We start from the raw sequence: 16,306 nt of genomic DNA on the forward strand, positions 1-16,306 counted from the left end.
AACAGGATGCTGGCCCTTGGCCTGATCCGGCAGGCTCTTCTTGAAGAGATTGAAGGGAGATCGAATTCTGGGAATCCTGGACAAAGATGTCTCAAAAGAGGAGCCGACCACTTTTCACTTCTTGGTGAAGTTCAACATAATGATAATAATTTATTACATACCCCACCCACCTGACTGGGTGGCTTACAACAAAATATAGAATATGATAAACACGATACATCAGACACTCATCTGTAAGAATGGAGCTATAGCTTTACATTGATTTGTCTATTTCTCTTTTAAAGCCATCACGGTTGGTGGCCATCACTGTCTCCTTGTGGAAGGGAGTTCCATAGTTAAAGAAAAGTCCTTTCTTTTAGCTGTCCTGACCCTTCAGCTTCCTGACATTCAGCTTAATAGATATCCACAAGCAGTGCCGGATTTATGTACAGGCTAAGTAGGCTAAAGCCTAGGGCCTCTAAATCTAGGGGGCCTCGCCAGCCTGCGTGCTCCCCAGCGGGCAGTCTCCCCTCTCCCACCAAAGGGGTACCTATTTATCTACTTGCACTTTGACGTGCTTTCTTTTTTATCATAGTTTTTACTGAGTTTTCCATATTTCATTTCAGTTCAATACACATATTCACAGCTTATATTATTTGCTCAAAAGGAGCATTGACTTCCTTCCCTCCCTCTTTCTGACATCCCTATAACATTAACATATCTATCGCATTTCCCTAATCGCTTCTTTATCATATACTGACTTTAAGAAATCACACTCTCATTTATAAATCAGCATCTTAATTTCACCTTACTAAACATTTCACGTTACTGCTACAAACGTTTTCATTCTTTTAAGTAATAAATAAATTTGCTCCAGTCCTTTTGAAATTTTTCGTCGGGTCGATTCTTGATTTCCCCCCGTGCTTTCTAACTGCTAGGCTGGCAGTGAACAACGGAAGCTCACCCCGTCGCGGGGATTCGAACCGGCGACCTTCCGATTGGCAGAATTTTAAATACCTGTCAACATCCTTGGCGTCACTCAATTTTGTTTATAACACGCTTCCATTTTCTTCTAGTCGTGAGGGTGGAGTCAGGGGAAGTTCCTCACAAGTGGAGTAGCCTAGGCCCTAGAGCCTCTCTTCATCTAAATCTGGCCCTGTCCACCAGTTCTAGATGTTCTGAGAGGATAAAAACTTTTCTGCTCAGAATTCTACGTTCTCCATTTCTTTCTGTCTTTCGCTAGGGGGCGCCCAAGGCCACCCCATTCCCGGTCCCGCCTCTTTTCCTGCCTGTCCGCCTTTCCAAGCACAAAGCCGAGGCGGGAGTCGGCCACTCTCTCTTCGGAGCTTCTATCGTCTAAAGCGGGGAGCGGGTAGGTGGGGAAGAGGGTGTATGTCGGGCTGAGCGGCAGCGCCGCTCGACCAATCCATGAGAGCGGAAGACGTAGAGCCCCCACCCACTTCCCAACATAGGTGCTTAAAGGTGGGCACAAGCCTAACGAAGCTATACAGAAACTTCCGGTCCCCTACCGAAAGTGCTGAGGTGGGTGGGAAAGCGGCAAACATGCTAAGAAATCATTGCGTGGGGAACCGCAGTACATGGCCACCTATGAAAGAGCTACATAAATTCGGGGTGGGGGGGGATACAAAGCGGTTCCTGCCGCTTTATCCCCGCTCCTCGTTTCCTCCCCCCGCAAATGGCTGCCGTTCGCATTGAAACCGGAAGTATAGCTCTCGCATTCCCTCACAGATCCCTAGGCGTCAGGGGTGGATAGGGGAGGTGGGAGAGGCCCGACGTCCCGCCTCCGGGGAGGACCTCTCAGCCAATGGGAAGAGAGTGGCGAGGAGTGGCAGGTTAGGCTGTGATGGCTGAGGTGAGGGGCAGTTTCCCAGTCAGGGAGGGGGGTGGGGAGTAAGAGAAGCGCCCCAGGGAGATTCTACACCCCCCGGACACTTTGGTGGGTCCGAAAGAAGAAGGCCGCCCCTCCCCGCCCCAAAACTGCCCTCGTAGGAGCATCCTCCCCCCATTCCTGGGCGGGAGACCCTCCCCCAGCCCTTGGCGCCCCCTCCCCCAGCCCCCAAGTAGGTCCCCTAAATACCCCTCCCCGTTTCACAGTAGGAATTCTAAGTTGTCCCCCCCACCCCCGTTCCCATATTGAATTTTTGGGTCACCCCCCCCTTTGCAACTCTCCCACCATTTCTCACTTAGAAGCCCCCTCCCCCCAATTTCACTTCACCCCTTTCATGCCCCCAAATTCTACCCCTCCCCATTATACTGAGTTTCTGGGGTTGTGTATTATCATTGCCATTATCCTTCTTCTTGACTTTCCGGCAGCGTTTCCCCCAAGGGGCCCTCCCTCCAAATTGCCCGCAGCGACATCTGCTTTGTGGAGTTGGGATCCCCTTAAAAATTCCCCACCGAAACCACTCACATTTCTTCTTCCAAAGGATGCCTTGAGACAGAAAACTCCACCCTCCCGTCCCACCCTTGGTCGGAGTTTGAGGAAACTCGTGTCTTTACAGACTCTTCTCTCTCAAAAGAACATTGCAAAACCTTACCTGCCCGCTTTTGCAACAGTGCAAAACCTTACTTGCAAAACCTTACTAAGCCCAGCCAAGGCTCAGCTCTTGCCCATCCACTATCCCCAAATCACCTCTTTTGGTCGCTTGGGACATCTCCCCATTTTTGAAGGCTGAACACAGCTGTTGGTTCATAGCAAGAGTGGCCCGGCAGCTGTGTGGGTGGTTTCTCCCCCAAACATTTCTTTACATTTCCTCTTCCCCTGCCATTTTGAAAGGAGAGGTGTCCTTATTTCTATTTATCCTTTAACACCTCTATACACTTTCCTTTGACAGAGGAGATAAGCACTGAGGGGCACAGACAAGTCCTAGAGACTTGTTAGATGACCCCTTAGCTTTTTCCTCCCGCCCTACAACACCCCAGAAAAGCCAGGAAGGGTGAAGTCGTTCTCTGAGGTTTCTCTCGTTTGACCCCTCAGTGTTTCCATTTTGCATCTGAGTAGAGGGGTCCGTCTCCCCCTCAAGCAGTCCTCCCATTATTGGGAACGTTTCCCTGAAGTTAGGAGGGAACGATTGCACCCTTTGGGAGCTGGGGTGGCTCCCCAGGGCTTTCGTCATGGCTGGTGCCATTGCATCGCGCATGAGTTTCAGCTCACTGAAGAGAAAGCAGCCCAAGACCTTCACAGTGCGGATTATCACCATGGATGCTGAGATGGAGTTCAACTGCGAGGTAATGGAGGTGGCTGTGTGTTTTGTTGAAGTTTGGGGTACTTGTGGTTAGAATGTTGCCTAGAGGGGTGTTGTGCATCCGTGGTGCCTTGTGCACCTCCCAAAATGCTTTATTAGTTTTATCTTGGACCGTAAGTTTAAGAAGGATGTTGAAAAGCCGGAACGTGTGCAGAGGAGGGGGACCAAAACAATCAAGGGCCTGGAAAACAAGGTTTATGAGGAATGGTTGAGGGAGCTGAGTCTGTTTAGCCTGGAGAAGAGAAGACTGAGAGATGATATGATAGTCATCTTCAAATATCTGAAGATGGAGTTCTGCTCCAGAGGATAGGAACCGAACCAATGGATTCAAATCTCAAGAAATGAGATTCTGGCTGAACATTAGTAAGAACTTCCTGACGGTGAGAGCTGTTTGACAGTGGAATGGACTCCCTCGGGAGGTGGTCAACTCTGTGCCATTGGAATCTTGTCTAAAAGACTCTGCCAAGGATTCTTTCGCTGTGATTCCTGTGTTTCCGGGGGTTGGACTAGATTACGCTTGGGGTCCCTTCTGACTCTACTGTTCTGTGATCCTGTTTTAAGAGCCCTGCTTGATCAGGGCAAAGGGCCATCTAGTGTGGCGTCCTCTTCTTGCAGTGGCCAACCACCACTTGCAAGCAGGAGCCAAGTGAAATAGCAACTTGTGATTCACAGCAGCAACTTAGATTTAGCGTGGGGCTTGAATCTGCCCTGTCTTATCCTCTGCCATAGCAATCCAAGATGGTGGTAACATCTGTCTCTGGTAGAAGAGAATGCCATAGTTTATCTATGTGCTATGTGAAGAATAATTTCTTTTGTCTGTCCTGAATCTTCCAACATTCAGCTTCCCTGGATATCCCTGAGTGCTAATGCTGGAGAGAGGGAGAAAAAACTTTCCTCTAGCCACTTTCTTCATGCATAATTTTATATACCTCTGCCTTGTTCCCCTCCCCCTTTAACTCACCTTTTCTGTAAACTGAAAAGCTTCAAACGCTGTCAACCGTTCTCGTACGGGAGTTGCCCCAATACTCCATTGATGAAATGTGCATAATGGAACCCTGATGACCCTCTCATTTTTTAAAAAAGGAAAAGCTATTCTGGAATGGGTGATTTTTCAGGAGAGAGAGCCAGCAGTGTTAGTTACCTGTTCTCTACCTGCACCTTCCCCACTCCTGATTCCGCCTCTTTCTTAGGCTTCAAGCATGTACAGTATTTGGAAGAAGTGAAATAGGTTAAAGATGGTTCAGGGTATAAGAACGAAGGTCTGCAAATTGGCCATTAATGATTTTCAGCAGAAAACCAGAAGGTTAATGGCTCATTTAGAAGTGGAACATTTCTCCCTGGAATAATTAGGAGAATAAAGAGTGCTCCCAAGTATATTTATGCACAATTTTCCTGATGGTATGAGCTGTTTGACAATGGAAGAGACTGCTTTAAAAGATAGTGGCTTCTCCTTCATTTCATGTGTTTAACCAGAGGCTGAACAGTGCCTGCCTCTGTGGGGGGGTTGGACTAGATAACGTTTTAGATTCTTTTTTTTCCCCCTGGTGGGTTTTGATTTATGGACATTCAAGGGCCAAGCGCTTTCTCCATCCTTCTGTCTTCCTCTTTGCAGGATTGATCGTGATCTTGGGGGTTGATGGTGTTAGTGAGAGATAACTGTAGGTGTGTCAATTATTACTTGTTATAATTTATCACCCACCCTTCACCCTAAGTTCCTAGGGTAGGTGACAGCAACATAAAAGCCAGTGTTAGAAATGGCTTAGAACAACTTACAGTCGCCAGAAGGAAGGTGATTAAAATAGAACTAACAGGGTCTTAAATACGTACACCCCAAGTGCCAAAAGCCAAGGTGAAGCAACGCGTCTTTAGCATTCACCAAAAACTGTATAATAAAGATGCCAGACACACTTCTGCACTGTGTAGCACACAAATGAATACGGAATCTAATCAGAGGAGTACAAGGTCCAATCGGTGTGGGCGCTACCCACTCCTGACTTGCATCCGTTGGTGATGAATAGGAATAACAAGATCGGTGGTGTAACTGAAGCTGTAAAGCGAACATAGAAAGCTGCTTTATTCAGAGTCAGACCATTGATCCATCTAATGCAGTTTTATCTGCACTGACTGGCAGTGGCTCTCCAGGGTTTCAGCTGGGGATCTCTCCCAGCTCTGCCTGGAGATGCCAGGGATTGAATCAGGGACCTTCTGCAGGCAAAGCAGATGCTCTACCCCTGCTTCTCCTGTCATTGGAAGTTATCGTATACCAAGACAGACTATTGCTCCATCTAGCTCAGTTCTGTCTGCACTGACTGGCAGCGGCTCCCCAGAGTCTCTCTCAGCCATAAATGGAGATGCTGGGAATTGAACCCGGGGCCTTCTGCATGCAAGGCAGGTGCTCTTCCCAAATTGCTTAGAGCCAGTGTGGTGTAGTGGTTAAGAGCGGTAGTCACGTAATCTGGGAAACCAGGTTCGCGTCTCCGCTCCTCCACATGCAGCTGCTGGGTGACCTTGGGCCAGTCACACTTCTGTGAAGTCTCTCAGCCCCACTCACCTCACAGAGTGTTTGTTGTGGGGGAGGAAGGGAAAGGAGAATGTTAGCCGCTTTGAGACTCCTTAAAGGGAGTGAAAGGCGGGATATCAAATCCAAACTCTTCTTCTTCTTCTTCATACGCTGGAGATTTGTCGGGTCTTGGGAGGCCAAATGCCAGTTTCAAGATCTTGCTTCTGAATTCCACTCCAGCAGCTTCCTACCGGAGCAGCTTTTGTCTGCAGGTTGCAGACCAGCAGAGGGAGTTTGTTACCAGGCTCTTCATTTCAGAAGCACTCTGGGGAGACTTCAAGCTTCTTCTTTGATGCTGGCCCAGAGCATTGTAGGTGCAGTTTGAGGTGGCTTTTTTGATATGCAGGGGCCTGTATGCAGCAGCACATTGAAGGTCAGAGCCGCCTGCGCTGGCTGCTGCGTGGAGGTGCTGTTGCTGCTTACATCACTTCTTGTGGGAAGGAACAGCCAGCAGGGGAGCTTCGTTCCCAAGCAGGACGAGGTAGCGGCAGCAGCAGCAGCATTAGCGATAAGGTGACATGATAGAAGTTCACAAGATGATCCAGGGCACGGAGAGAATGGATAGAGAACAGTGTTTCTCCCTCTCACGTAACACTATAATTTGCAGACATCCAGTGAACCTGAATGTTGGAAGAGTCAGATAAAAGAAAGGACTTGTTCACGCAGCGCAGAGTTGAAACTATGGAACTTGCTCCCACAGGTGGCAGTGACAGCCACCGACTTGGATGGCTTTAAAAGAGGATTGGATGAGTTTTTGGAAGAAAAGGCTATCAGTTGCTGCTAGCTGTGATGACTACGTTCTGCCTCCGCGGTCGGAGGCAGTAATGCTTCTGAATGCCAGTTGCTGGAAACTGCAGGAGGGGAGAGGGATCTTGGGCTCAGGTTGTGTTACCAGACTTCCCATTGGGATATGGTTGGCCACTGAGAGAAGAAGATGCCTTTGGCCTGATCCAGCAGGCTCTTATGTTCTTTGGAAGGTTGTTTAGTCAAGATGACAGTGACCCTGACCGTACGATATTATGCAGGCCTATTAGGAAGTAAGCCCCCTTTGAATTTAGTGGTACCAAATCCCCACGTATGTCCAGGAACGCAGCTTGAATCATAGAAGTATCTTCCCTTGTCCGTGGGATAATTTAGACTTCCTTACTAACATAAAAAGTACACTACTTTTCTCACCAAAACAAGAGCCCAAAACATAACATGATAAATACAAGACAGGATATAAGCAGCCTTGTAAAGTACGCCACAATTTTAAGAAATCTGTGTTTAGAGGCTGTGCTTTCCCAACCAAAGCACTCTACCCAAAAGCTCGCTTTGAAAATGGAATCACGTCTCAACCCCTTCTGTGGCGGTCCTGGTGAATAGCAGGCTTAAAACTCAAGGAAATGACACAGTTGTTATAATTATATCCATTATGGCTACTTTATATGGAAAGATGAAAGAGAATGCCATTATTTTCCTGCAGTATAAATAAAGCAGGGATGGGGGCCGAATGTGGCCCTTCAGTTCTCTTTCTGGCCCTGGGAATTCTGCCTAGGCTATACCCCTCTGAGGCTACCCCTCCTAGACCCTGCTACACAGCTTCCTTGAGTGTGTTTTTTCCTAGCTGGGATGACCTTGAGCTCTGATTGTGCCTCTTGTTTGTGTGGATGGAGGAGTGTGCAAGTGTGTGTAGAAACTCGGCTGTTGCACAAAGCTGGAATTTACATTTGTTGCTCCACCCACTTTGCCTCTGGCCCCAAGTGACACGTGGTCCTTGGAAGGGTTGCCCCAAAGGGAATAATCCCTTGACCTGAAAGGAAAGGAACAGAAGGCTGAATAAATCTGGAAAGCACAATCATTTGAGCTGTCAGAGTTCTGCCTCCTGTTTATTGCCTTTTAAAAGCAAATAATTTCAGGCTTTCCCCAGGACAGAGGTTCCCCCCCCCCAAAGATCCACATCCATTTAGCTGTCCTTCTAAGTCTCTTCCAGCTCAGTGGTATCATGTTTGCCATGAAGTGACAAGTTCTGTACGCGGGTGAGGGTGCTCAGTTCGGATTTGTGTAATGGTGTTTTGAAGAATTTCTTCTCTTCCTGTGATTTTTCCGTTCCGAATTCTTACCCTGTGGAAGTGCCAACACTGGTCCCAGCTGATTTCCTGACCTTAACACTCTTGACAGAGAGTGCTTTTGCAAGCCTTGAGTTAAAAGCGAGCTGGAAAGCTCTACAAGAAACCGTAATAGGGGACAGTTTTGAGCTGGCAAATACTGTACATCAGAGATTACCTTACAGTTTATTACTACTTCGGAGGCTGAAATGCAGAAATTGGTGAGCTTTCTTAGCTACCTAATTCCAGCGTTTAGGTCTGAAATTGGTTAGCTTTCTTAACAATCAATAGATCACTGTTCATCAGAAATGTATTTATACTCGTTCTACGAGGAAGGCTTGTAGCTCAGTGGTAGAGCATCTGCCTTGCATCCAGAAGGTCCCAGGTTCAATCCCAGGTGGGGCTGGGAAAGACTCCCTGCCTGAAATCCTGCATAGTCGCTGCCAGTCAGGGTCGACAATACTGAGCTAGATGGACCAATGGCTTGACTCACAATATGGCACCATCCTGTGTTCCTCAGCATCCTGAGATTGTTATTTGATGAACTGGAAGAATAAAGATATGACATCCTTTAATCAATGGATTGACAATATGACATCACTTGCAACTTATGAATGGACTGCTTACAGGCACAAACGTTGTTTGGATAAGCATGATAACATTTGGCATTAGTTTATACGGAATGTAGTAGGCTATTAGCGTTTGCATAAGTATTAGGATAATAACACTATATCAGTTTATATAAGAATATAGGAATATCTTTTCTTCTTCTTCTTCTTTGGCGATCACTCGTAGCCGAGTAAGATTGTCATCCATAAACATGGTTTTAAAAGTGAGTCCGTAAGTGACTTTGGAGGCCAATTCTGGATCTACACATCCTTCCACAGTGGGGACATAGGTTTCCGGACAGGAGTTGATCATGATGAGGGTTTGCCATGCGTGCCTTCCTCTTAGCGCGTTTATCCCTTTTGTCCTGAGTTCGAGCGACTTCAAAACCCATGACACCTTTAGTAAAGGCAAGAGTATATTATATTGCATTTGTGTGTGTGAATTTCTTATATACATCTTAGTCCCCCCTCACTTTTCTTTCTTTTTTCTATCACTTAAAAAAACCCAAGCAACCAGCATCCTGTGTTCCTAACCTACACATTCTCTGTGGTTCTGGGACACTTTGGAGAAGGGCTGTAGCTCAGGGGTAGAACAACTGCTTTGCATGCAGAAGGTCCCTGGCGACTCCAGGTAGAGTTAGGAATGTCTCCTGCCTGAAGCCCTGCAGAGTCACTGTCAATTTTTGTAGAGAACGCTGCACTAGGTGGACCCCATGACCTGACTCAGTATAAGGGAGCTTCCTGTGTTCCTATGGATAATTTAGCACAGCAGTTAACCAAAGGCATTGGTCTTTGGGTGGTTTCCAGGTTTCAAGCGACTTCCATTGAAATCAGCCCGGAAGAGGAATAAAAGGGTGTGTTTGTGTGAGAGTGAGTTTATTCGCTTCCCGATATCTTGTTTGCTGAACGCTGTTTGCAGGAGGTGACGTTGTGTCAAACAAGTGCACTGACTTCACAGTGCATTTGTATTGTTGCTTTTCTGTGTATTTGTATTGTCGCTTTTCAGTTGTATTGTCACAGGATTCGGTTCTTCTGGGGAAGCAGGCTAGTTGTGCAAGAGCTCCACAAATCCATTTGAATTTGCCCAACGTGAATTGGCTGGTGGGGATTAAATCCTACCTGCACAATAGTAACAGTCTCCATGTGCCTTGAAAGTGTTCTGTGTTTAGGACCAGGAGAGAGAGAGCTGACTAAATGAGGGATTGCAAAAGGCCTTTCCAGTGCAAGCCCCAAAAGTTCACAGTGATCATCTTCTCATCTCCAGGCTTATATTGTAGAAGTTAGTGAGGACAGGTAACTTCTGTATTAAGGTTAAAAAAAAGGTAAAAGACCCCTGGATGGTTAAGCCCAGTCAAAGGCAACTATGGGGTTGTGGTGCTCATCTCGCTTTCAGGCCAATGGTGTTTGTCCACAGACAGGTTTCCGGGTCATGTGGCCAGCATGACTAAACCGCTTCTGGCACAACGGAACACCATGATAGAAACCAGAGCGCACAGAAACACTGTTTACCTTCCCGCCGCAGCAGTACCTATTTATCTACTTGCACTGGTGTGCTTTTGAACTGCTAGGCTGGCAGGAGCTGGGACAGAGGAATGGGAGCTCACCCCACCGCAGGGATTCAAACCGCTGACCTTCTGATTGGCAAGCCCAAGAGGCTCAGTTGTTTAGAGCACAGTGCCATTTGCGTCCCCTACTTCTGTATTGTCTGTTCAACAATGGTTGAAGGATTTGGGGGGCAGGGAGAGCATAAGTGATTCCTTAACTGTGATTCCTTAACTGTGATTGTTGTTGTTATTTATTAAATTTCTATACCGGCCTTCATCGGAAGATCTCAGGGCGGTTTGCAGCATAAAAATATGGAATAAAACCACAAAGTACGTAATAAAAACAAGAACAAACTAAACCAATAACTCCCGTCCCACAGACTAAATGACCCTCTCTGTCCCTTCTAACTCTACAGTTCTATAAGTCTGCTGCAACACAGACAGACTGTCTTCATAATAAAGCTGATGCCACTAAGGGCTGTATGCTTGGGGAGAACATGCGGTAGGTAACCCCTCTGGCGTGTGGGGCCAGCAGATGTCCTGATTTGACCTGCGAGGTCCTTTTTCTCAGCAAGCTGTTCCCTAGGATTGGTGTCAAAGAAAATCAGCCTTGCCTCCCGAGGCTGTGAGGTATTTGGAGCAGGGACCTGAATGATGCTCAGAGCATGTGGGAAAAGGTCTCAAGCCATTCGTGGCTTTAAAGGTGGAGAAGAGCACCTTGGATTGAGCCTTGAAACTAGTTGGCAGCTCACGCAAATCACGTAGAGCCAGCAGCACGATAAAATCAGATCACCCGGGCTCCCATCAGCATTCTGGCTGCATCATGGCTGGCAACGCATGGAAGTTTCCCAGAATTTTCCAAGGGCAGCCCCACACGGAGGTTAACGTGAAATTGAGAGTCCTCAGTTGTACAAGTGAATCTAGGAGCATATCTCATTTTAGACCTATGTCGGCAATGACGGTGCCTCCAGCTGCAACTGAGTAGTGCGCTTGTGTGCGTATGTTTGCACAACGGATTGGGGGTGGGGAGGCAGGTATGTTTGTGTGTGTGCTGGGCTTACAATCTGTTTCCAATGCATAATCAGGGGTCAGCAATTTTTTTCAGCAGGGGGTCGGTCCACTGTCCCTCAGACCTTGGGGAGGGGGGGGCAGACTATATTTTGAAGAGAGAAAAATGAACAAATTGCTATCCCCCACAAATAACCCAGAGATGCATTTTAAATAAAAGGACATATTCTACTCATGTAAAAACACACTGATTCCCGGACCATCCGCGGGCTGGATTTAGAATGCCATTTGGCCGGATACGGCCCCCAGGCCTTAGTTCGTCTACCCATGACATAGATTGTCTTCTTTTTTTAAGGGGTGGGAGGGTTTTACTCTGTTCAGGGCAAACTTGGAAGGGTCATTTGCCAGTAGTAGAGTTACATTTATATTTCACATACCCCCTGTTTTGAAGAAGCTGCATTGATTGCCCGTAACTTCACGATACGGTTAACTGCAAATACTGAAGAGGCAACTTTTTATCCTGGCCTTTGACGTTTGATATATACAGTGGTACCTCGGGTTACATACGCTTCAGGTTACATACGCTTCAGGTTACAGACTCCGCTAACCCAGAAATAGTACCTCGGGTTAAGAACTTTACCTCAGGATGAGAACAGAAATTGTGCTCCGGCGGTGCGGCAGCAGTGGAGGCCCCATTAGCTAAAGTGGTGCTTCAGGTTAAGAACAGTTTCAGGTTAAGAATGGACCTCTGGAATGAATCAAGTACTTAACCCGAGGTACCACTGTATATTTCTTAGGGCCCCCTCTATTTCTGTCATTCGTTTTAAACTGTTTCGTATTTTAAATTTTTTTAACCCACCCTGGGACCTTGGGTGAAGAGAGGTCAATACATTAAAATAATAACAATGATCTTAAAAAACAGGAGGGGGAGTCTAGCTGCAGTGTGGATCAGTCCCAAGGGCAGCCCCTGGTCGAGCACATTGCAGTAATCTATGCTTGAGGCCACCAATGCTTTTTTTCCTATAACAGCCTCTCCTTTCACTCCCATGAAACATCTTAACAGTGAAGCTCCATTGAAATCTTTAGTAATCTGATTTACCAACCTTTTGCGGGGGTTTGTGTCGCTTTGATTTCTGGATTTTATTTTTGTTGGGTGGCCTTAATTTGAAGCTAACTGCTTTTAAAAACCATATCTGTTTAAAATGTTTGCTTTCTGTCTATTGTAAGCCACATTGCGGGCCTTCACGGTGAAAAACTAGCCTTAAGAAAAAAGGAGAGGAAAAGGTAATTATCAGTTGAACAGACCCCAGTTTCTGGTATGGATCAGAGCCAGGGATTAGACTTTCCCCTCTTTTACAGTCACAATAAATTTCTTCCGGCTGAATTAAAAAAGGAATAAGTAGGCTATAGATATCAACAGATCCCGTCTGTTTGTTTATTGAAAAGTCAGAAGCTGTCAGGATGTTTTAACCCAGTTCAATCATCATTGGAAAAACAGCTGGCGATCTGGCAAGGCTCTCATGTTGCCCGTTTAAGTTGTGATGTTGGATAAATACCCAGGATTAAAAATAGCTGTCTTCTCTCCTCCTGGACACTTTCCTTATTTTGACCTCCCTTTCCATGCTGCTGCTACCAGGATCTGGTCCTCTACTGTGCTGCCCTTAATCTGTCTGTCTGCGCCTTGCTTCTGCTCCGACAGAGAGGGCCAGTCAAGTGCGCTTCTGTAGCTGTACCTTGCCATGTCTGCTGTCTCCTTAGAGGTTGCACAGAAATAGCTTTTAATTAAAAAGTCGTTATCAAGTTGTCGTGCAGCATAAGTAAATAAAAATAGCTTTTTTTACGGCGTCTGCTTGCAGCATAGTTAAGTGGCTCTTTAAGGGGTTGTGGGTTTTTTGTGACATCTGTTTGTTGAAGAGGGAAATGAGAGGAGCTCTCCTGATTTTCAAGCTCTCAGTGTCTCTGAAATATTACGGGTTTTCTTCTGTGGCTGCTGACCTAGCTCCTGCTGCTGATGTGCGATACCATTATTGGGGACTTGGCATACCCCATTATTTATCTGTTGCTTCGGACGCCAGTCTCCTGGAAGATGTCTTGTAAAATGCTCCGGTATCTTTTCTTAAACCCTTTTCATTGCCAATTGAGTAATTCTAGAGATACCACGGTCAGCCACAGCTGGGCACAGGATGATGACAATGTAAGAGCATCAGAAGACTTGCTGGATCAGGCCAGTGGCCCATCTAGTACAGCACCCTGTTCTCATAGTGGCTGACCAGGTGTCTGTGTGAAACCCGTAAGCAGGATCTGAGCACATGGATGCTCCCCACCTCCTATAGTTTCCAGCAACTGGGACTCAGAAGTATTTCTCCTTCTGTGGAGGCAAAGTGTAGCCCTTGCAGCTAGTAACCTGTGGGAGGGAGTTCCACCGTTTCCCTGTGTGCTGCGTGAAGAAGGGCTGTCTTTATCTGTCCCGAATCTTCCAAAATTCAGCTTCATTGGATGCCCATGAGTTCTAGTGTTATGAGAGAGACGCAGGTGGCGTTGTGGTCTAAACCACAGAGCCTAGAGCTTGCCAATCAGAAGGTTGGCGGTTCAAATGCCCGCAACAGAGTGAGCTCCCGTTGCTCGGTCCCTGCTCCTGCTAGGTTGTAGCAGTTCGAAAGCACGCCAGTGCAAGTAGATAAATAGGTATCGCTGTAGCGGGAAGGTAAACAGTGTTTCCGTGTGCTCTGGTTTCCATCATGGTGTCCTGTTGCTCCAGAAGCAGTTTAGTCATGCTGGCCACATGACCCGGAAGACTGTCTGTGGACAAACGCCGGCTCCCTTTGCCTGAAAGCAAGATGAGCGCCGCAACCCCATAGTTGCCTTCGACAGGACTTCACCATCCAGGGGTCTTTTACCTTTATCTTTTACGAGAGAGAGAACTTTCCTATCCCACTTTCTCTGTGCTGTGCTTAATTTTATACACATCTAAACCAATGGTGATAAATGAAGTAAATAGAGTTGCCCCCTCTTTTTTCAGAAGAAATTTGAGATGTGTTTTGCTCCCTCTAAAGGCCTGGCTGGTTACCATATTTGAAGGGAGGTTGGTTTTTTTCCATGTGGTAAAGATTGGACAGAGGTTCTTGCAGGAGATGGGAGGATTACCTTTCTCTGAACCTTTACCTTGGCTGGCTTGCTTTAGTTACTGGGAGTGTTCGTTCTGCCAGCACCTTTCTGCCATGTGCCTGCTTCCAAAATACTGTTTGCGGCTGGATGGTTGTCTCCTTGGCCCTTTCCAGTTCTGTGAATCACGGATTCTGACAACTCTGAAGTCGAAACAATGAAATTTTTGGCACTGAAACTGAATGCGCGACCATGCATTGTATTTCTCTTACCTCTTACAATTTGTTTATTTAAGAACTTGTCAAATGTACACAAACCTTTTAGAAGACGATTGCTAATTAAATAGAAAGAAGCTATACCAACTCTAAGCAGAACCAAAGACAAGAAACCTGGAGGGCAAGATATCTGCAAATCTCAATACAAAAAATTCAAGGCTTGCATTTAGTAATAAATCATATTTTTAATGCAATCTATGAAATGTTGCCGCCATATAAAAAATTATCCCCTTTCTGTTCTGTTTCCATAAGCTTTGCCACCGTTGCATCCTATATTTTGTCTCTCTGTTCTTGGTGGTTGTTGGTCTTGCATGTACTCTCCAATATTTAGCGTACAATTTTCTCTCCCCTACAACACCTTTATTGAAAGTTCGAAAAGTACATAATTATATGTGCAGTAAACATGGTGAGATGTAAGTAAAAGAAAGAAAAAGAGAAACAGCACCCGTGTAGAAGGGAAAATAAAGGGGGGAGGGGGGAAACCCAAAACTGTATACTTTACAAAGTTGTTGTACTTCACCAGATCTTAACCTATTACAGTACTGTATTTGTAAGAATAGATTCCAAATATCATGGAATTTGTCCATGGCAAGTTTGCATTTATATGCAAATTGTTCATATGTTGCGAGTTTGTATAAGTCTTCAATCCAATCATAGAAGGAAGCCACATTTTTATTTTCCCAATCCATCCGTATCAGTCTTTTAGCTGTGATAAGAGCACGGAGAGTCCACTCATATTGTCCTTTTGTAAGGTTCCATGTGCTGGGTATATAATTCAAGAGGACATTTTGCTCTGTAAATGTAAGGTTGTTCCGTACAGTTCTGATGATAGTTTCAGTTACCTTCTGCAAAAAACCTTTCAATATAGGACAATGAAAAAAAAATGTTTTAGAGAAGCATTATCCCTATTGCATCTCTAAGATACCTTAGATAGCCCTTTTTTAAACAAACGTAATGGGGTGCATTATAGTCTAAATATTATTTTGTTGTTGCATGAGCCTCAATTTAAGGTTCTGAGACATCCTTGTTATAGTAGTTAAAATATTCTTGCTCTAACAGGTAAGAAACACAGTGCAATAGACAGCGCTTTTCTTTTTGTGCATTTTACAAAGATTACATTACTTATCTCTGTGAGTGCCTCTGTCCCTCTGCTGTCTTTGCTGAGATCTGGAGGGGGGTCTCAGCTCTGTGGCTCTCCTGTTTGCAATGGTGGTTTGATGAAGGGTGCATTCGCGGAGTCTAGAGTTGGATGATTCAGAACGGGCAAAAGGGAGAACTTATTCACGCAGCAGAGTGAAACTATGGAATTTGCTCCCACAAGAGACAGTGATGGTCACCGACTTGGATGGCTTTCAAAGAGGATTAGACAAATACATGGAGGAGGACAGGGGGAACTCACAGGAACTCAGTTTGGCATCTTTCAGGTGGGCATCCTTGCCATTCTAAGAGAACGAGGGAGGTGTTCATGATGAGTTCTGACACCTCTTTTTCTAGAAAAGTAGCAAGGGGGGAAGGATAAGGTTATCAATGACCACCAGCCATGATGTCTGTGTTCTTCCTTCACCTTCGGAGACAATACAGTCGTACCTTGGAAGTTGAACGGAATCCGTTCCGGAAGTCCTTTCGACTTCCAAAACGTTCAGAAACCAAAGTGCGGCTTCCGATTGGCTGCAGGAACTTCCTCGTGTTAAGAACTTAATTTGTTCTGGAGGTCCGTTCTTAAGCTGAAACTGTTCTTAACCTGAGGTACCACTTTAGATAATGGGGCCGCCTGCTGCTGTGTCGCTGGAGCACGATTTCTGTTCTCATCCTGAAGCAAAGTTCTTAACCCGAGGTACTGTTTCTGGGTTAGCGGAGTCTGTAACCTGAAGCGTCTG

General features: G+C 46.0%; 1 protein-coding gene across 5 annotated transcripts in view; it reads left to right on the forward strand.

Annotated features, from left to right (window-relative positions):
- Positions 1-1,827: 1,827 nt before the first annotated feature.
- NF2 (NF2, moesin-ezrin-radixin like (MERLIN) tumor suppressor) overlaps positions 1,828-16,306 on the forward strand; it is a 101,407-nt gene continuing 86,928 nt past the window's right edge. For 4 of the 5 annotated variants that reach the window (XM_081174923.1, XM_081174920.1, XM_081174924.1 and 1 more), the window contains exon 1: positions 2,759-3,228. In XM_081174923.1, coding sequence (XP_081031049.1) covers positions 3,115-3,228 — 114 coding nt within the window. In that variant the 5' untranslated portion in view covers positions 2,759-3,114. Of the gene's footprint in view, positions 1,853-2,758; positions 3,229-16,306 lie in introns of those variants that run through there. The other variant, XM_081174921.1, reaches the window with a different exon arrangement.

Source organism: Podarcis bocagei, assembly GCF_964188305.1.
Source record: "Podarcis bocagei genome assembly, chromosome: 16".
NCBI classification, from domain to species: Eukaryota; Metazoa; Chordata; class Lepidosauria; order Squamata; family Lacertidae; genus Podarcis; species Podarcis bocagei.